We start from the raw sequence: 22,856 nt of genomic DNA, 5'->3' as shown, positions 1-22,856 counted from the left end.
CCTCGTGCATAAACAGTATGCCCTACCCACAGAGTCATCTTCACAGTGCAGGTCTCATCTTTTCAATGTTATGAATTTTGACTGTCTTAATTATGTAGCTAATCTCTCCTACTTTTCCACTAACATACAGAATATTATTTATTATTCAAATTGTTTTTATCTGTCTCCCTCCAACCTACTAACCTCAACCAGGTATAAATTTCTTATCAGTGGTTTGTTTGTTTTGTTCATTGATGTACTCCATACACATAGAACAGTGGGCACTTGCAATCTTTGGTGAATTTGAACTTCTACATATAAGGAATACTGTTTTTGTTTTTTGGTTTTTTTTTTTTTTGCCAAATGAATGGAAAAGTGAATTTATGGCAATGTATTTTCAGTTGAAGTAATACATAATAACTTGTTTTAGTTTCCTTCTGTGTAGTCATAGAAGCACAAGAAGGAAATTAGAAGATGCTCATTTTGCATTTGAAATCATTGTTTTAAATCTGATTTCTTGAAATAAAATTAGATTTTTTTTTTCTATTATGGACTTCAGAGTGTTTTTTTCCCCTTATTCAGAAATCTCTACCCCAAATTTGCATCACCCTGGGCATCTTCACCTTGTCGACCACAAGACATAGGTAGGAGAATCTGTTTATGTTCAGACCTTTAAAAAAGATATTTGCAACTAAGAATCAGTTAATAAGGCCTTTCCCCCCATTTTATTATCCAGACTTCCATGTTCCATCTGAATACTTAACGAACATTCACATTAGGGATAAGGTGAGTATACTTTGTTATTTTACTTAGTGTGTATTTTTCAGGTGCTATTTTTCAGCTTAGTAAGTTTTTGAAAATATTATCAGTGGTCTGAGGGGTATGCTTACATATATACAACAACTTTATTTCTATGTTTACTTGTAATTTTAATGTTTTAATGATATTCTAAGTTGTAATTTTAAAAATTATTTTACAATATTAAGGCTGGTAAAGTACATCTCAGTTATTAGTAACGGTACAGTTAAAACCACAGTTGGTATCACTTCACTAACTTGGAAAATTTGATTAGTTTTTCTCGTCCCCTTATCAATAAGAAAGATCCTGGGGGTGTCGGGCAGTAGCGTAGTGGTTAAGCGCAGCTGGCATAAAGCACAAGGACCAGCGTAAGGATCCCGGTTCAAGCCCCCGGCTCCCCACCTGCAGGGGAGTCACTTCACAGGCGGTGAAGCAGGTCTGCAGGTGTCTATCTTTCTCTCCCTCTCTGTCTCCCCCTCCTCTCTCCATTTCTTTCTGTCCTATCCAACAACAACAACATCAATAATAACTACAACAATGAAAACAACAAGGGCAACAAAAAGGGAAAATGAATAAATATTTTTTAAAAAATTAAGAAAAAAAAAGATTTTCCTGGGACCAGGGTTTGAACTCCTGCAGGAAGGTAACCAGGAGCAGTGCAGCAAATGCTGCAGGCATCTGTTCTGTAGAAGAAAGAAAGGACTGACTTTCCTTTATGTTACAGATTCTGTGTTTCTAATTGATCAGTTGAGAACTGTTTAATACTCATAGCTTTTTTCTTTTGGTCGGGGGGGGGTGTCTACTTTTAATTACCTAAATATCTAGCATAAATTAACAATGCAATCTTAATATCTTGCCTTATTTTTTTAAGGCTAAGAGAAACAAGTTTACATTAGGTGAAAAACAGAGTTAATTTTTATTAGAAATGGTATCTAGATTTTAGGCTTGACATAGATTATAATTTAATAAAAATATGTATTTATGTTATACATGCCATAAATATGTATATGCTAATAGTTGTTCTACTTGTATACTATGCAATTCTATAGTCAAATGAATATTGATCTTATAAGCAAGCAAATGCACTAGTATTTCTCTATATGTCTCTCAGTTTTTGAGAATAAGGCCTGGAGGTAACTTGGCAGAGTAGACACTGCTTTACATAAGGACCTGGGTTTGAGCACAGGGGAGGTTTCATGAGCAGTGGGATAGTTGCTCTCTCCTCTCTCTCTCTCTCTCTCTCTCTCTCTCTCCCCTTAACCTCTGTCTTAAAGGGGGGGGGGGGAAATCACCTACTAGGTGTGATGGAATTACACAGGCTTAGGAAGCCTTGGCTTTTAAAAAAGAAACCCAGTGGGGAAGAAAAACATTTTTGAGTAGATGACAAATGAAAATTATGAGATAGGAAAGGCATGTTTTTCTTCTTTATTATGTGATTTCCTGTCACCTCCACTGTAGAGCTCTTTTGCTTCAGTTACCTAAATATGTCAGAATTGTTTCTTGTGCCAATTTGAGAAATATTAATCAAGGAGAATTTGCTGCAGTCAGAACTATTGCCTGAATTAGGGATAGTATGTAGAGAAAAACTACATTCAGAATGTATAGCAGTTAAGTAACCATACATTGATTAAAGAAAGGTAAGTATTTTCATTTGGTGAGCTTTTAATAAAGACCATAAAATGAGAATTTGCAACTATTGGACATGTTTTTCTAGTTTGATAGGCAACAATGTTTCTGTTTCATGAGGTGAATATAAATCGTTCATCTTGTAGTCATCCATAAAGAGCTATCTATATATGACTTTCTTATTTTTAAATATTTTTTATTATTATTGGATAGAGACAGCCAGAAACCGAGAAAGTGGGTGGGGAGATAGCGATGGAGAAAGAGAGACACCTGAAGACTTGCTTCAACACTTGAAAAGCTTTCCCCCAGAAGGTGGGGGTTGGGGGTTAAGTTTTTTTTTTTTAATAGCTACCAGAGTTATCATTAGAGCTTGGTACCTGCATGACAGATCCACCACTCCTAGTGGATAATTTTTGCTTTTTCTTTTTAATTCTTTTATTTTTATTTTACCTTTTTTTTTTATTTGATAGGACAGATAGAAATTGAGAGAAGAGGGGGAGATAGACATGGAGAGAAACACTTGCAGACCTGCTTCACCACTGCAGGTGGGGAGCTCGAACCCAGATCTTTATGCATGGTAATGTGTGTACCTAACCAAGGGCACCACTGCCCACACTACTCCTCTCTCCACCAGTTAACCTTAGTTTATAAGCTTTGTATGTTTCAGACGTTTTTTGCAAAGTGCATTCATATAGTCACTTATTTATAATTATATCACACAAATATATGTTTATATTATTTGAACTCCTTAAAGGTGTCATTGCTCACATTTTTATTATGCAAAAATTAAATAACTTGAACATGCTCATGATACTACAACTAGGACTTGAGCATCTCTGAGCATACAGTTTTATGCTGGATATTAGTAAATTCCTCAAGTCATTAAAAAATTACTCTTGCTTAGAAGTTTTTATTTAGCTTATTTTTCTGTTAGTAAATAGATGTGTCATAAATGTAAAATAGCCTTGGTCAAGTAAATGAACTCACTTTGGAATTATACCTGTGTAATCATGTAATAACAATTATCTGCTGCAAAGAGTTTCTATTCATCTGTGCATTTTTATTCTAGTGGTAGCAGTTAAATGTTAAGATTTTTCAACTTGTTTTATATTTCAGAATAATTTATTTCTCTTTTCCAGCTGGCTGCAATAAAACTTGGCCGATATGGAGAAGACCTACTTTTCTATCTCTACTACATGAATGGAGGAGACGTATTACAACTATTAGCTGCAGTAGAGCTGTATGTTCAAAATATTTCTTTTATTATATTTATTGACTGGATAGACACAGCAACCAGAAATTGAGAGGGAATGGGGTGATAAGAGGAGAGAGACAGACACCTGCAGCACTGCTTCACCACTTGTGAAGCTTTCCCTCTGCAGCTGGAGCCCAGGGGTTTGAACCCAAGCCCTTGCACAATTTAATGTGTGCGCTTAACCAGGTGTGCTACCACCCTGCCCCCTATGTTCTAAATATTTTCAAATGCTTTGGTAATATAGGAGATTTTTTTATTCTGAAAGCTTTTTTTAAGTGATGATGGCTATAGTTTTTCACTTTTTTTTTTTAAGACATTTTTGTGAAATGAGGGGGGAAGAGAGAGAGAGACAGATTGGATGTAGTACTGCTCAGTTCTAGACTGTGTAGTATCAGGAATAGAACTTGAGCTATTAGGCATAAGAGCCTTATGTGTTACTGCTTAGTTATCTTTCTAGCTTAGTTTTATTTATACTCTTAAGTCCAGGAGGTGGCACAGTGGATAAAGCGTTGGATTCTCAAGCATGAGCTCCTGAGTTCAATGCCTGGCAGCACCAGAGTGATGTCTGATTCTCTCTCCATATCTCTCTCTCTCTCTCTTTCCCTCCCTCCCCTTTCTATCTTCATGAATAAATAAAATCTAAAAAAAAAGTAAAGTTTTACATAGGGATAATATAATTGTGTTACCAGTATACTGTTTTGCCAGTGATGTTTACTATAATGTGAATTGTTTTACGAAATTATGACTTGGAGACTTTTCTACATTTTTAAGAATTTTATGCTAATACTTCTACCTGGTGTCAGGTAATTTAAAATGGAAATCTTATATTTCTAATGAATTGTTTTTGATTTGGTAAAATTTGCGTTTTTTTTTTTTTCATGTAAGATAGCAGTTTTTATTTACTCATTTTAATTCAAAAGAAATAAATTCATCCATCCACTCATCACTGGAAGTTCTGATACCACATTTCTAAAAAATTACCCCCATTGTACTGATAAGAAGTTATTTGTTTTATGTAATGGTTTGTCCAAGCCCTCAGAGATTTTTTGCATTGATACTAATGGCTACCCAAGTTTCTGAGAATTTGAGATTTAAATTTAAAATGGAAGTAGTTCATTAAGTATTTTCAAGTTGGATTTTCTGTTATTCAAAATGGTTACAAAATCTTGTGAATATCATTAATTTAAAAGAAGGTTTTTAGGGAGTCGGGCTGTAGCACAGCGGGTTAAGCGCAGGTGGCGCAAAGCACAAGGACCGGCATAAGGATCCCGGTTCGAACCCTGGCTCCCCGCCTGCAGGGCAGTCGCTTCACAGGTGGTGAAGCAGGTCTGCAGGTGTCTATCTTTCTCTCCTCCTCTCTGTCTTCCCCTCCTCTCTCCATTTCTCTCTGTCCTATCCAACAACGACAACAATAATAACTACAACAACAAGGCCAACAAAAGGGAATAAATAAATAAAATAAATTTTTAAAAAAAGAAGGTTTTTAGTTTCTTACAGAATATTATATTAATAGGGAGGTTGTTTTAATAGATATCTCAATTTTGATTGAATATTGAGAACAAGAGTAAAATTCTTGCCTACATGTTTCATCACAATGCTCATAGACCTTCTACTATTCTTATTTTGCGTGTGTCCAAAATTTCTTCCATTAAATAAAGATGCATATTGATAAAAGTGTATGTTTTGGGAAAATTAAAACACTATTTTCCTATTTTTATATCAGCATGGCTATACTTACTAAGTCAGGTTAAAAAAGCATTTACATTTTTTATGAATCTTATATGTAATTATATTTTTCAAAATGTAGAAAATGTTTTATGTTAGCCACAGGAAAAAGATTAATTGACTTTTTCTTTTAAAAATTGAAGTTTTAACCGTGATTGGAGATACCACAAAGAAGAGCGAGTATGGATTACCAGGGCACCAGGCATGGAGCCAACAATGAAAACCAATACCTATGAGAGGGGAACATATTACTTCTTTGACTGTCTTAACTGGAGGAAAGTAGCTAAGGTATATTTTTTTCCATGTGTCAATGTATAAATCTAGTTTTTCAAAAGAAGTGTCCTCTTTTATCTGTTTATATGTATCAATACGTCCATTTCAATAATGTGCCATATACTTGCTAAGTCTTTTGTCTCCACTTTTGTCTTAATTCAACCTTCAGGAGAATATTCAGAAAGTTTATTTTACCAGTAGTTAGGAAAATAATTGAACTTGGTAATAAGAGATTTTGTAATTTTTCACAAAACCTTGGTAACATTTGAACTATTTTTGTGTCTTCAGTTATAAAATAAAGATACCCTCTTGCAATCCCAGTCATGTATCTTACGTTATTGTTACTTCAAAATAAGCTAGTATGAGATATTCCCAAAACTAGTAAACATATACAGACCTTTTACAAACTTTTTGAAACACCAGTCATTACAGGAAAGCTGCCTGAAGTTTTATTTATAAGTTATATAATGAAAGAGCATTGCAAGCATTAAGCATAATTGCTCTTATGACTAGTGTGTTGAATATGGTGGAAGGGATAAGAGCTCTGGAAACAGTACAGTTAATTAGGTTTCATATGTTATATTTCCTGGTTAAAAACCCTTTTCTAGGGGCCAGGTGGTGGCACACCTGGTTAAGTGCACATGTTACAGTACGCAAGGACCCAGTTTCAAGCCTCTGGTTCTTACCTGCATGGGGAAAGCTTCACAAGTGGTGAAGCAGGACTGTAGATGTCTCTCTGTTTCTCTCCTTGTTACTTCCTCCTCTTTCCTGTCAGTTTCTCTCTGTCTCTATCCAATAATAAATAAATAAACATATATATTTTTAAAAAACCTTTCTAATTGTCCCATGGGCACCAGTTTTTATCAGTGTCAATGCATAATCCACATTTGTGCTTAGTAGCGTATGTATTTACTAAATTTATCTAGTAAGGGAAAACATAACCCACATTATATGATATCATAACTCCAGGGTATTTTACTTTCAGTTGCTTTAAATAAATTTATAAACATAAATATATTTGACATTTCATTGGACAGTTTGCTAGTTTGGATTTCTTTTTGAACCAGTTTAAGTAAACTGATAAACAGTTCAAATGTTTTAAGACTGTAAATTAGTTCCTACATATCACAAGACTTAAATAAAGATTTCATACAAAAATAATGAAATCACCAATACAATACAAGAACTACTGCTCAAGAGGTAAAATCTTTTATTATTGATGGGGGGGTGACGGATGCTTCTCGATAGCAAATATCACTACTTCTTAGGCCAAGTCCACGTGCTATAAACACTATATCTGAGTTATTTTAACCATTGTGATGAGTATGTCTTGATTTCAAAGACTAAAGCTGTGACAGCCACTTAAAAAGAAATACATGAATGATATATAATAAATGAGAGAATGTGTATATTAGCCATCTTTAAGAATAGTGTAATAGAAAGTCATAGTTTGTGTCATGGTTTTGAATTTAATGCTTTGGTGTTGTTCAAGTCTTCTCATCCTTGCTTCTCTGTTAGGTTGAAATATTGCCTCTAGATTGTCAAAAAGATTAAATTAAATTGCATATACACATTGAATATAGTGTGGGTATTGCTAATTGGGAGTAGTTGTGATAATTTACTGCTCTGTTATTTTTAATCATTATTATAATTTGTTAATATTTTTCCAAAAATTCAAAAGAGTTCATTGTTACTAGGTTGGGCTGATACTTTTCAAACTTTAGCTTGCACCAGAATTACTAGAGAACTTGTTGAAACCCAAATTATGAGCCCTGTCTTGTTTTTCTGCGTGGTACTTAATGATTTGCATTGCTAACATCCTCCCAAGTGATGCAAGTGATAATGTTCCTCTTTGGAGTCATCCTCTGAGAGCCTCTCAAGTTAGTTGATTCTGCAGGAGAGTGGGGGAAAGTTTCTTTTCTTTTTTCTTTTCTTTTTAAAGATCTGTGTATTTTATTAAATGTGTGTATGTGTCTAGGGTTGGGGTTAGAATCACAATATCACTCTGGCTTGTATGAATTCAGAACCTCACATGTGCAGGTCCTGTGTTCTACTACTAAGCCACTTCCCCAGGCACAATATAGCATTTTTGAAGGTGGAAATACTTTTTTGCAGGAAATAACTGGTTTTCTCCATTTAAAGCATTCTGTAAGTTATCCTAAACTTACAAGTGCAAAAGGGAACAGGTCAATGTGTGTAATTCTGTTTTTATTTTAGAAGTTTCATGTACCTGAAGAAATCACTTAGATAAATTTTTTTAAATAATATAATTTTATATATATATATATATATATATATATATATCCTACATAAACTATTTGCCCGCAAGATAAATGGTATTTTAAAGAAAATAGTGGTATGTTTTAATAAATATTGTACCCAGTTTTATCTTTCCTGTACAACTGAACTTGTGCTTTAACTTTGACCTTTAAATTTTTAGCTGTGCTGTTTGAAACTAAAATGTGAAAAATACCATTAAACTGTTCTTAAAAAAAAAACACCTCTTCTGAGATAATTTCCTAGCCTCTCACATTGATATTCAACTAATTTTTATTGCCACTGGGGTTATCTCTGGGGCCCAGTGCCAGCACTACGAATTCACTGCTCCCAGCAGCTACTCCCCTACCCCCCCTTCCTTTTTTCCTCCTTTCTTTTTTGTTTTATATAGGATAGAGAGACGTTGAGAGGAAGGGATGGGAGAGAGAAAGAGGGAGACAGAAAGACAGACACCTGCAGACCTGCTCCAGCGCTCATGAAGTGTGGGCTCAAACCTGGGTCCTTGCACATGGTATTGTATAAGCTTAACTCGATGTGCCACCACCTGGCCCCCCCAGTTATTTCTTAGTGATGACAACAAGCAAATTTCTGGTTTCTATCAGTTATTAACAGTGTAAGTTAGTTCTTTTGACTATGTTGAAATACAAATTCATAAACTTAAAACTTTTAGGTTGTACCAGTCACAGAATAAAATTTTAACTTATTTTCCCTTTGTTTTTAGGGGCGTTATCAGTATTTTCCCAGAAAATGGATTAGAAATCCAGATTTTTTTATTCATAGATATTAACATCACACTACAAGAAAAGTCATTAAAATGTCATGGCCCAAATTGAGTCTCCAACTGTAAAGTGGGTGTGCTTTGCTGTTACTAAACATCATGTCTTAAATATCTTCAACTCACAGTAGAAAGCCTGCTGTATGAATTAGTATTATGATAGCTTTTATTATGGCATTTAGAAATTATTGAACTGGGGCCAGGTGGTGGTACACCTGGCTAAGCGCACATATTGCAATGTGCAAGAACCCAGCCAGGTTCGAGCCCCTGGTCCCCACCTGCAGGGGGAAAGCTTTACGAGTGTGAGTCAGAGTTGCAGGTGTCTTTCTGTCTCCTTCCCTCTCTTCCTCCCCCTTCCTCTCGATTTCTGACTTTTTCTATCCAATAAGTAAATAAAGATTAAAAATAAATAAATTATTGAACTGATCTAGACCATAATCAGGATTCCATTCAAATCTGTGAGAATCTTTCTCTTGCAAAATCAGTTAATGTTTTAAGTGGTGAATTATCTTAAGAAATTAGATAATTAAAATCACTTTTAATAATTTTTATATGGTTCCAGAGAATAAAGCCAGGACTTCCCATAAGTGTGATATATCCACTGCTGAGTAGTTTCAACGGGGCAGATTTTTCACTCCTTGCATTGTGATGAGGGGGAGATGGTGCTTCCCCGAGTACTTTTCTGTAGTCCCAGCGTTCAAACCCAGGGCCTCAGCACCAGTTTTGTGACTTACTGAATTTCTGCCCCCAGAAGTGTTTACTTTCTAAAAATTATGTAATTCTGAGTTTTAGGATCCAACCCACTGTTTATTTTCTATGTACCAATAATGTATACACACACTGTGTCCCCTTTCAAATAATCTTGTAAATATTTTATGAAATTTAGTTAGAAATGTTTGTATTCCACCTAATTAAAAATTTGCAGTAAAAGTAATTTCATCTCCAGATGATTTCAGGTAATGAGAGACAATTGTGTTTATTAATAGCTTTTATCCAGCTATAGAATTAAAATTTTAAGATTTTTTTTTCAACTTTACTTCACCTTGTGTGACCTAACACTGAACAGAATTTTTAAATGTATCACAACCTAACAGAAATATGACCATTTTCATGAACTCTGGTGGTACACATTAGTACATCTTTGTACTTTAATTAGCAGTGCTTTTCTCAACAACAGCATTTTGGGGGGTGGGGTGGGGTATTATTTTAGTTTGCTGTTTTCGTCCTAAAGTTTAGTGAGGACTCAGGATAGGAAACAGTCATTTTGATAAATTTAGAACATGTTCACTGTATGTTTGTATACAGTTAGATGTTGTGACATTATTGCTTTTCTTAAATTTGATTATCTGAAGCCAGTGCATATACATAGCAGTTCTACTTCACAGTAGTCTTCGAAGACTACATAGCCTAGTTTTCTTTTAGTTATTTTTCTTTATTAATGTTAATAAAGGTTTAATGTTTCACAGTTGACAGTAAATAAATTAGTTTGTACATGCATAAGATTTCTCAGTTTTCCGCACAACAATACAACCCCCAGTAGGTCCTCTGCCATCCTGCTCCAGGACCTGAATTTTCCCTCCTACCCACCCTAGAGTCTTTTACTTTGGTGCAATACACCAACTCCAGTCCAAGTTCTGCTTAGTGCTTTCTCTTCTGATCTTGTTTTTCAACTTCTGCCTGTAAGTTAGATCATCCCATATTCAAAACTAAGGCATTAGAAAATTGTTTAAATAAAAAAAAAGCACTATCTTGTTTTTATTCAGGTATAAGGTAAAAACATCTTTTTAAAAAAGTTAAGTATTTTCTCCCTAAAACAAAGGGAGAAACTTGTATTTATTAATTCATCAGTCATTATTTATACACTGCTAGGCTTGTGGCACTTTTCTAATTAATGGCTACTGGAATATAAAACAGATACACTGCATACTCATTACCCCTATATATTATACAGAAAGGGAAGAGTATGGGTGTTATTTGCAAAGTATGTCAACAGGAGAGAGGGAGAGGGAGAGAGAAGAATGTTAACAATCAGATGAGTTTAGGGGAATCAATCAGGTTCCATGCATTTGGAAAAGTATAAGTGTACAGAGATATGACCAGAATACCGACTTTTAAAATAGAAGACAAATTTTACTTACATAAATAATGGTCTGTGACAACCCAATATTTAAGACTTTAAAATGTGCCCACATGTTTAGACTGATCTTTAAAAAAAAAAAAAGATTTAGGGGAAAATTACAACATTACTGTAGTTTAAATTCAAACAAGTAACAAGGATAATTGAATAAAATTTGAAGTTTCATAATTTAAAGGGATAGGGTATATGGCTTGTGTTTTCAAATAGATGTTTTATTCTTAACATTTTGGCACCAAAAATAGCAACTTTAGTTTTCTAGTGAGTGGTATAGATTTTTTTTTCCTTTAATAATCTTCAGCCAAGCAAAATTCTTCTAAGGTGTCTGCAGGGTACACTAGAGGGAATATAGTAACTGGAATGGTGATTATAGTGTTTACTAACATTTCTGATAAGCAAATATTCTCTGTATCTTACTCTGTGAGTCCTATAAAGTGATCAACTAAGCTCACAGTGTGCCTTCTTTATAAACACTTGAAAGTGGACTGAACTGGTTTTTGGTTGTTTTGTTTTTTAAACATCTCTGGGTAGGGGAATGATAAAGTATTTATATTTTACATCTTGAACAAGAATAATAAAAATAAAATGCTGTTTTAGAAAAGACACAGGCTAGATCTTCATCCTAGATCCTCCACTTACTGTATGATACTTTCCACATGACAGATTATCATGAAGTTCCCTTTTTTTTCTAGTTTTGACTTATATTAGGATTTTAACAAAATGGACCTATTTCTGTAGTTGTTCCTTAAATTTTCAATACGTGACTTAATGTCAAATTTTAATTCACTATAAATTAACTTTATTATAATTTGATAACAGTTTTTGCTTAATTTAGTAATGGAAGCATACAAGAGTATCAGATATGGTAAGACATGTTGACACATGGTTCTGATGTTAGGTGTTAACTTTCTTTCATGCATAATATTGAGGTTAATAGTTCTTTACATAGAAGTTACTGAAATAGTTTGTGCTAGCTGAATTCAGGTTATAGAACTGGTTTTAAATTCTCTTTGAATTTATGAAGGGATATTTTTTTCATTTATTAATAAAGTTATTTATCTGCATCTCTCTTAAAAGTTATGGCATTAATAGAGTATTTAGAAAGTTTGGTTACATAAGTTATGTAAACAATCTTAAATGTTCTTGGAATAAAAGTATTTAGTTTTGGGTGGCAGCTACATCATATGTAAGTCTCAGAGTATTGGGTTTATGAAATGGAAAGAATGCAAGTTTTCAATTCATGATTTTACTTAGATTTAAATGAGATTAGTATTACTTTAATTGAAACTCCAGGGTAAGGTAGATAGCAATAATGGTTATGCAAAAGAGATTCTTGGGCCGGAGACTCCAAAGTCCCAATTTCAGTCAACTGCACCGACATAAGCCTGAGATCTGGTTTGTAAAGAAAAGGACAGCAATATGACATGTAGGTTTAAGGGAAGTTAGAATAGACATGTGATAAGACAAACTGGGACATTTTTTTATTTCCAAACCTTTTCATAAAAATATAAATCTTTAGATTTTATTAAAGGAGTTATTTAGTGATTCCCCACTTCAAACATTTCTCTTTGAGCAAATAATAAGTAGTGCCACTCCTAAACTAGATGTTCTTGGGGGTTTTTTGTTTGTTTTTTACCAGAAAGCATATTTTTATACTTTACAGATAGAAATTACACAATTTTCTTTAAGATGCATTTTTCTTAAGAAAGAAAAGTTTGCTATGTCTGTAGCTTCATTCTTTTGTATTTTGTTGTTGTTGTTGCTCTTATAGTACGAATATTTTGGCAAAAAAAAAATAGATCAAAAGGGAAAGGAAATCATCTAAATTCTTAAATTTGATTTTATAGGAGTTCCATCTGGAATATGACAAATTAGAAGAACGGCCTCACCTGCCATCCACCTTCAACTACAACCCTGCTCAGCAAGCCTTCTAAAACAAAAGACTTCCCTTTTCTTGGGGTATGGCTGTCTCAGCACAATACTCAACATAACTGCAGAACTGATGTGGCTCAGGCACCCTGGTTTTAATTCCTTGAGGATCTGGCAATTGGCTTATGCAAAGGGTCACCATTTGAGGTCCTGCCTTACTAATTATGTGCTGCCCAACAACTAAATTTATAATTTGTTTTTCTCTAGTTTGAGCAGGGTCTGAATATCTTCATTTATTTTCATTTTTGCCAGCAGACAGACTTGGGTCTATAAAGACAAACAAGTACACTGACAGAAGTTTTCCATTTAGTTTCTAAAATGTAAAAAAAACAACCCACAAGACTCAACAAAATTAGACCACAAAATTTGCATTGTTCATTGTAGCACTATTGGTAATAAAATAACAAATGTTTGTGCATTTTTATGTGAAGATCCTTCTCGTATTTCATTTGGAAAGATGAGCAAGGTCTGCTTCCTTCATTTTACTTCCCCTTCTGTTTTTGAAAGGCAGTTTCGCCAAGCTTAACGCAAGAATATCTGACTGTTTAGAAGAAAGATATTGCCACAATCTCTGGATGGTTTCCAGGGTTGTGTTATTACTGAGCTTCATCTTTCCAGAATGAGCAAAACACTGTCCAGTCTTTGTTACGATTTTGTAATAAATGTGTACATTTTTTTAAAATTTTTGGACATCACATGAATAAAGGTATGTATGTACGAATGTGTATATATTATATATATGACATCTATTTTGGAAAATGTTTGCCCTGCTGTACCTCATTTTTAGGAGGTGTGCATGGATGCAATATATGAAAATGGGACATTCTGGAACTGCTGGTCAGGGGACTTTGTCGCCCTGTGTATTAAAGGGCCAGATTTTCAGCAGCCAAGGACATCCATACCCAAGTGAATGTGATGGGACTTAAAAGAAGTGAACTGAGACAATTCACTCTGGCTGTTTGAACAGCAGCGTTTCATAGGAAGAGAAAAAAAAAACAAAAAAAAAAAAGATCAATCTTGTATTTTCTGACCACATAAAGGCTTCTTCTCTTTGTAATAAAGTAGAAAAGCTCTCCTCACTGCAGTGTTGCCTTTGATTTGATTTGACTTTGTGGAGTTATTTCTTCAACAGTGTGTAAAATAGAGAAAGAAACTTGAGTTTAACAAATAATCAACTGAATATTATGAATAAACCATTTAAAATGTAGACATTCCTCACCAAGTTCAAAACAGAAAACTCCTAGTGAATTATAGCAGCATTAGAACATAAACGGTGGAACATTTTTAGGACCTAATTGAAGTACTTTTGTCAGAAATTTTATGATAGACCTTTGAGACTTAATAATTGTAAGTTAAGGTAAGCCATAAGTTGGGGGTGGGATATACTTTACCATCACCTAAATGGTTCACATTTAGATGTCGATGGATTCTTCTCCATCTAGAGACAAAAAGTGGTATTTAAAAATGCCTGAAGACTGTGGCTACAAAAACAATCAGGTAGTTTTTTTTTAAAAGCAGTGAGTTTTGATTCTTTTTATTTCTTTTACTTTAGTTTTCTATGAAACATTTATGAAACTATGTTTTGTGCATCAGGAGGATGCCTTAAAATGTGTCTGTTTATATTTTGAAATATGAAAAACAACGAAATGGCAGGATTTCACAAATATTTTGGATTTAAATCAAATAGTTGCTATAGAAAATTATACTTTGGGAATCAGGTGGTAGTGCAGGGGGTTAAGCACACGTGGCACAAAGCTCAAGGACCGGCATAAGGATCCCAGTTTGAGCCCCCGGCTTCACAAGCAGTGAAACAGGTCTGCAGGTGTCTTGTCTTTCTCTCCCCCTCTCTGTCCTATCCAACAAGGACGACAACAATAATAACTACAACAAGGGCAACAAAAGGGAATGAATAAATGAGAAAAAAAATTGTACTTTTAGTGCAAAAAAGAACTTCAGAGTACACACTATATTAGGCACAAGTCAAATCATAAAAGTCAGTTGCTTTTATAACAACAGATTTTTTTTTTATTTCATAGTTAACACAGGTACTGAAGTTGACCTACCCCATATTTCACATATTAAGTTTAATTCTGTTCATTTTCTCCCTATAAGATGAGTGGCATGTATGTGTACACTATTTTATTTAATTGTTAAAATTGGCTATCTGGAAACAGTCTAATGTAACAGAGACTCTTTAAGTTATTTAATTTCAGATAAATACTGTGCTAGCTTCTATAAAGGATAAACCCCCATCAATTACTTCATTGCACAGTTTACAACTTGGAACAAGTCTTATGAAATGAAAGTTTATTACCAGTATGTAAAGCCAATCACTTAACTGGGTCACAACTGCTTTATAGATACATGTTGATTTAATGATATAAGTTGACATTTCAGCCCAAAAATACAAATTACAGCATTGAACTCTGAAATAATTTAATGCTTTTGCTGTAATGTCATATTCAAAGGAATCTTTAAATATTTTCAGTTTTTCCCATTTTTACCCATTCTAGCTGAATTTTCCTCAGAATCATCCTTCCTTCAAAATGCAGATTTTTCCATTCCGTTCAGTCCACAGCATCTGAGCATACTGCAAAGAAATACTTTATACTTAGGTTTGCTTAATTTTATCTATTACGTGACTTCAAACAATACATTGAATCAAGGAAATTAGTTCTCCTCTTTGGCTGCTGTAAGGCCCAAAGTATATTAACATCAGAACAAGATAGGAACAGCTGTGTATTTTAAGAGCTTCCATGATGTGAGAAAGCAGAGGAATAGGCTGTGGGAGAATTCTAGCCTGCTAAACTGTACTAATACTGTATCCTGTCTTTAGCAGAATATCATGAAGTAAGTTTTAATGACACATTCTACACTACATTTTAAATACCATGCGGAAATCCCCCAGGAAACAGAAATATTTATCACTAGAGAATAAAACTTGGAAATGTTATCTATCAAAATTACTACCTTTTAGAGTTACCTGTCCAACAAAGCAAATGACATTTGTGTGACTCAACAGCAGCATTTGGACTCTTAGAAGATTCAGTGTAATAATAAACAGTTAATACTAGACTTTGAAGTGTGTTTTGTGAGGCATTAGATTAAGCCTTAGAATACTGAAGAGACTGAATGGACAGAGTTGTACATATAAGGTAAGGAGTTAAAATTGTCTTGAATGTTTCCCTTGACTGTGAGTGAAAGGTAGTGAGGTAATCACTGCTATTTCATCAAACCTACTACAGGTATTTGTAAAGCACACCACTGTTTATGTACTGCCTAAGAGAGAAATGGTTAAACTGACAGGGCACCATTTACAAAATGCTTCCCGATTTCAGAGAAGTTCTGCATGGAAAGAGTATACTTTAGAATTGATGGCTGATGAAAATCAGATCTTGGAGAAGAAGCAACTGAAGTGAGAACAGTCTTCAAAGGAAGAAGGGCTTCATGAAAAGATACAGGAGAGCAGAAGAACTTGGGAAGAGGGCGAGTCTCAAACCAACTGTTGAAATTGAACGAGAAAAATTTTGTTTTTATCAAGATGCTATAGTCCAATAATACTATTGAAGTGAATATTCCAAGAATTTCCTGTTTTCTATTGAGAAGATTGCTTTTCCGAGTAAACAGTTGGATCATTTAAATGGCTTTTCTGCTACTATGAAATATTACCTTTTCATTGACCTGGCACCAAAGAACATGATGTCATCAGAATTTAAAAGTTGATAAAAACTTAGGTAAACTTTAAATGTGCTGTTTTTGAGTCAGTTACAGTTTACTTAAAGTCACTGTTACATCTTTGCAAAGAAACATTTTTAAATAATTAAAAGTTACAGTAGACAACTGTATTCAGCCCTTGTTTACTTTAGGAATTGGAATGAGTAGCAAATTTTAAGACACAACAGAGCTTAAGGCATATCTATATTATGTCCCAGATACTTGTGTATGTGTTAGGCGTAGATTCAGAGATGACACAAAACAATTTTGAGGTGAGTCTCAAGGTAGACGTTTAGTCTAAAGCTGTACATTGAATTCAGTGATGAAAGATTGATAGTTGTAAGAGAAACCAGAATCTATACATTGTGCTTCTGTGTAATCTTGTTTTCTGCTAAGTAGTGATGACAGAAATTAGATTATTTTAAAAGAAAGCTGATAAAATTTTATCTATGAAAAGTTGGATTTAAATTATTAAGGTAGCTGCTGGAGCTGAACAGTGTTATCCCTTAGTTAGATATACTTAATGTGCACACGAACCATGTTGGGAGTATGATTAAAATGCCAGTCTTAGGCTTAACAGACGATTCTGATTTTTCACATTCGTAAGGAACGGCTGTAATACTTTTAGCAAGTGACTTATATTTCCATTTCAGTTTGTATATATGTGTTAGAGTAATTAAGTGCATTACCAATTCTGTGTATATCAACTGAAAATTTCTAATTCAGTCACCCTCTGATAGACACATTAGTGGGTAAGATTTTTAATAGCATGTTTTTATAATAACCCAATATCCAGTTTGAAAGAATAATCTTTTCCATATATTTTGTCATACAGTTTCCCTCAGACATTTTAATCAGTTCTTGAAGGTGTTAAAGCATTTGCAATGGGGGCCAGGCAGTAGCACTCCTAGTTAAGTGCATATACCATGCGTAGGGACCCTGGTTCAAGGCCCTGCTTCTCACCTGCAAAGGGTATACTTCACAAGCGTTGAAGCAGGCCTCTCTCTCCCCCTCCCCTCCCCTCTCAGTTTCTGTCTTGTCAAATAAAATAGAAGGGGAGAAAAAGTGACTGTTGGGAGCAATGGGCTTGTAGTGTAGTAGTCACTGAGACCCAGTGAGAACCCTGGTGGCAATTAAAAAAAAAATGTTTGCAATGATAATTCATAATTTCTTACCTTAGTTGAAAGCCTTTATTTTTGCAGAATCTAATAGCTTATCCTTACCAATTGACAGGTGCCAACAGTGTTCACTAGTAACATTTTTTCCATCAATGGGAACTAATTTCAAACTTCATGAGATAATGTGTTAGTTTGCATTTCCAAGACTTGATAGGTACCTACCACACCATAAACATGTTTGGCATTATTAGGGTGGAATGATACGGTCCTCTTTATGTCAAACATTGTAATTCCTTTAAGTATTGAATAAACAGTAATTGAAAACACTAGTTGAGAAAAACTAGCTGAATTGGAGCTGGTCTCTTAATATTTGTAAATGTGAAAGTGTTCTAGTAATATCTAATTAGCCTCGGTGACATTTTGACCACATAATCTAATCTTAAAAATTTATAGCAAGTCATGTTTTTCTTCCAGGGCAGTTTATTCGCAGGTGACTATATATAGTGAAGATAATTTTAGCACAGGAAACTTGAACATTCTGAGAGAAGTGCATCAAGTTTCAAGGGTGGTATAAAACTTACGGCTCAATGAGAAGAAATTACATGTGGGAATGGCAAGTTGCTTCTGTGTATAGAATAAGAATTTGAGGCAGCAGTAATGCTTGGAAGCTACCTTTAAGTCTGTTACATACTGAACATTTATTTTAAGACTGTAGATTCAATTACCATATGTAACAGTTGCATGAAAAAGTCTTAAAATTTAAGCTTCTATTAACTCTCAGACATGCTAGAATATTACTGATGTTTGTGAGACAGGCCAGGCATGCACCACTGTAGCATATGCAGTGCCAGGCATTAAACCAGGCACCTCTGTCATGTAGTTCCTGTGCTCTTCTCACTGAACTACAGCCAGATTGGTTTTCAATCTGCATGTCTTAAGTAATTTCTCTTAAAATGTTTGAAGGCTTCTAGTCTCCTAATGTAAAACAAGTTATGTCTTTTTCCTGGATGAAAAGTAGATATTTTGGGGGGACTTGAAGCTTTAATGAAGTTTAACTGGTACACTATTCAGATAGTAGTTTACTAGTGTGGCACTGTTGGAAACCAAATTCTGAGAACATGTACCAAAGTAATTTCACCAGCTTCACTTTGTCTCTGCAATGATACTGCTAGTTAATGAGCAACAGACTCCATCTCAGAAGTGTTTTGTAGGTTGGAGAGATTACAAAAATACATATTATTATTATTAGTGTGTGTGTGTGTGTGTGTGCGCCTCCAGGGCTATTGCTGGGTCTCAGTGCCTGCACTACAAATCCACTGCTCCTAGAGGCTATTTTTTTCCCTTTTGTTGCCCTTGTTGTTTATCATTATTGCTGCTGCTATTGTTGGCTAAGACAGAAAAATCAAGAGAGATGGGGAGAGAAAGATAGATACCTGCAAACTTGCTTCACTGCTTATGAAATGATCCCCCTGCAGGTGGGGAGCTGGGGGCTTGAACTGGGATCCTGATGTGGTTGTTTATTACTGGATAAAGACAAATTGAGAGGGGAGGGGAAGATAGAAAGGGAGAGAAACAGATAACCTGCAGCTTAGTTTCACTTGTGAAGCTTTCCCCCTGCAAGTGGGGACCAGAGATTTGAACCTGGGTCCTTGCATACTGTAATGTGTGCACTTAACCAAGTGCAGCACCAACTCCTCCCCCCCACTTTGATTCTACATCTGAGGTGGAATCAACTGTAAGGCTGATTAAATTTATTCTCCAGAACACAAGATGGCTAAATAAAGACCTTTAACAAGGATGTTAAACAAAGCAGACTGCAATTTTAAGAACATATTAGTCATTTTTTTTTAAGGTTTTCAAATCAAGTAAGTATAGCATTAGGACTTAATGGGTTTTTTTTTTCTATCATTAGAAGTATTCAAGGAACAACAGGAATACCAGTAAAAATATTGCGCAAGTTCCTGTGTTTTGAAGGGAATGCTTTCTTCATGCTCTATTTAATGGTTTGTTTTATTAACATCTAGTTGTTCCCTATATTTACTTCTACTATGAATTTAGAGTGATTTTCTAACAAGCCTCTCTGAAACCTAAGTACTATATACTTAAGCTCCTTGCCCCTTTCATAAAATATTACTGCATTCTGGGAGGTGGCGCAGTGGTTAAGTGTTGGGTCCTGAAGCATGAGGTCCCAAGTTCACGTATGTCTGAGTGATGCTCCGGTTCTCTCTCCTACTCCTCTCATGAATAATTATAATTCCAAAAATTAAAACATACTCTCTGTACATCTGAAAAAGAGCTACTTGTAATACAAGTGTTTCAGAGTAGAGTTAAATGGGAGTACCAGATTAAATCTTCCATTTCACAATCCAGACTTTGATCCAGCTAACTATACTTGAACATAAGTACATAGACATTTTCAGTCCATTTGTAACCTGTTTCTTTTTAAAACTAAAAATATTTGAAGCGCCATAGTATAGTAGGAAAAGAATAGGGCAAAGAGGACTGATGAAATAGCTCACTTGGATAGTGTGCTGCTTTGCCATGTGCAGGACCTAGGTTTGAGCCCAGCTCTCACCACTTTGAAGGAAACTTTGGTGCTGGCATCTCTTTCACTCTTGCTCTGCCTCTCTGCCTTCTCTGTCAATTAAAAAAGGGGGGGATAAATAATCTTGTACTGTCATTTTTAGTATGTGTGCAGCCTTAGAAAAGTTCATACTGGACTAAACAGTGCTACACCTGATAAAGTCCATACTCTAGGGCCCAGCTCCAAGTCCCAGGTCTCCTCTACCTGTAAGGGTTGGGGGAAGCTTTCTAAACAGTGAGTCGTGCTGCAGGTGTCTCTTCCTCTCTATCACTCCTTTTCAATGTCCCTATCCAAAATAAATTCAATTTAAAAAAATTAATTATAAAAAATATAAAAGTTCCACCAGGGAAAGACAAAACAAGTTGGGGGTATGGATCGACCTGTTAACACCCTTATGTAGCAGAGAAGCAATTAGAGAAGCCATATCTTGCATCCCCAAAAGGATTCTAGTCCATCCTTCCAGATGCGTAAATGTTAAGGGAAGATGACCAGAGGACTCTGATCTCTAATTCCATCAGGATCTGGGAAGAGGAGAACATGGCTAGAACAAAATCAACCTAGAATAATAGTCATAAAATTATAAACTATCTTCCAGTCCCAGCCTTTGATACGTGTTTATCTTATGTCAAACTGTTTACTGCAGAGACAAACACGTCTTTGCTTCCTGTTTTCTAATTCCAAAGGTGATTTTTCCCTTTTACTACAAATGTGTATGTATTATATTAACATATAAGTCAGGTGATGTGAATTTAGGTCATCTAGTCAGAAAAGTAGAGTCAGTTTTGTGAGTTTACTAAATACATATGTAGTGATAAAATACTTCGTGTTTTCCTCTTCCAACTGTAAACATAAAAATTTGAAAACAAACCAGAATTTTTTTTTTACAATCAGACCTTGCTATCAAAATGCAAAAGATTGTTTCTCAAGCTAATGTTGAACTAAGTGATATTAAGATCCTTCCTATTCTAATAATTATGAATACCTAGAAGTTTAAGAAATACTTTCAATAGAACTGTGTGCTCAGTATAATAAAGTTAATAGACAAGGGAAAATAAGAGTAATTGGACTCCACAAAAAATTACTTTAAATATCAAAATCTCACACTAACGTATTCATAAGGAAGCAAGGTTAGAAAGCTAATTTCCTATCAGCAAGCTGGAGGTGATAGAGTACAATTGTAAACATGGTAATTTACGACCAAATGAAAACAATTTTCTTTAGTGTATTGCATTGCACCAAAGTAAAAGACTGGGGTCAGGGGGTGGGGGGGGGGAGGGAGAAGGTTCAGGTCCTAGAACATGATGGCAGAGGAGGACCTAGTAGGGTTGTATTGTTATGTGGAAATGTTATACATGTACAAACTAGTACATGTATAACATTGTACTAACTGTTGACTGTAACTGTATTTAACTGTTGACTGTAAACCATTAATGCCCCAATAAAGAAATAAAAAAAAAAACAATTTTCTATCACAAACATCTATGATTATGTGAGCTGTATCCAAAAAAAGGCAAGATTATCTTTTTGTTGGATCACATACTTTTCATGCTTATCTTATTCTTCTAGTTCTAAATTGAAATACTTAATCAGAATATGCATTTCCATGGGGAAACACATATTATAGTTAGTCAGGGTTTATAGTCACAGTTTATTGTTGAAAGACTTAACAATGTGAATTTTTTTTTAGACATTTATAAATACATTCCAAACATGCTCTAATCCCCCCTTCCATTCTGAGGATTTTTTTTTTTTAGTCTTATGGTAATTCTTTTTAGAAGCTTCTAATAAAGTATGAATACACATGACATAGTATATTGCAGCTTTTTTTCATTTTTTTATCTATTTATTTATTGGATAGAGACAGTCAGAAACAGGGGAAGGGGGAAGTAGAGAAAGAGAGGGACAGAGAGATACCTAAAGTACTGTTTCACTACTCGTGAAGCTTTCCCCCCTGTAGATTGCAGCTTTAACATCAGCAGACATAGGGTTTCTTGAATAATATTGATAGTAACTATAAGTAACAATGACTTTAATATTCTTGTTTAGGTGGGTTTTATTTTCCTTTTAGATAGAACTTCATCAAGAGTCATCAATTATTCTTGAATATATTGCTGCAGACAATGTACATGATAAATCAATCTGGCTCAGTAATAGTACATTTTAATCTTGATGGAGACTTTGCAAAGAAAGGCTAAGATTATTTCTTTGTGCTGCCTCTGTCCTTCATAGGAAACAGAAGATGCTTAGTGATCTCAAAGCCTGGCAACTCAGATCCCAGCGTTGTTGCTACTATTCTAAATACAAAGGTGGTCTGTTTTCAGAAAGCAAAGGTTTGACATATAGAAGTCTTAGCTGGCATTGCCTAGGCAACCCACCTGAAGGAAATAGGACTAGGGACCAGTACAGTGTATCATTAAGGAGAAAGCAAAACTCTAACTTGCTTAGTCTTCAAATGTTTAATTTTAAATAGACATGAAAATTAAGATTCAGAAGACAGACAGCTAGTATAAAAATAAAGGTAAATTTAAAAAACGATAGTACTTTAAGAACAAAAAAAGTGACTACATGCAAACATTGAAAAAATTAAAAGCCTTTACATATTTAGCTTAAATTAAGGTAGAATATTTTGACATTCTCTGGACTTGGCATTTTAACTTTTTTTTTTTTAA

General features: G+C 34.6%; 1 protein-coding gene across 5 annotated transcripts in view; it reads left to right on the top strand.

The window, feature by feature from the left end:
- The window catches only part of CNOT2 (CCR4-NOT transcription complex subunit 2), a 101,391-nt gene extending 87,541 nt beyond the window's left edge, over positions 1-13,850 (top strand). For all 5 annotated transcript variants that reach the window (XM_016191296.2, XM_007530114.3, XM_060194944.1 and 2 more), the window contains 5 exons: positions 562-623; positions 716-765; positions 3,543-3,643; positions 5,527-5,671; positions 12,690-13,850. In XM_016191296.2, the coding sequence (XP_016046782.1) occupies positions 562-623; positions 716-765; positions 3,543-3,643; positions 5,527-5,671; positions 12,690-12,776 (445 nt within the window). In that variant the 3' untranslated portion in view covers positions 12,777-13,850. The remainder of the gene's footprint in view (positions 1-561; positions 624-715; positions 766-3,542; positions 3,644-5,526; positions 5,672-12,689) is intronic.
- The last annotated feature ends 9,006 nt before the right edge of the window (positions 13,851-22,856 follow it).

The sequence above is a fragment of the Erinaceus europaeus genome, chromosome 7 (genome assembly GCF_950295315.1).
Source record: "Erinaceus europaeus chromosome 7, mEriEur2.1, whole genome shotgun sequence".
NCBI lineage: Eukaryota > Metazoa > Chordata > Mammalia > Eulipotyphla > Erinaceidae > Erinaceus > Erinaceus europaeus.
This window is presented reverse-complemented; position numbering and strand designations above follow the sequence as displayed.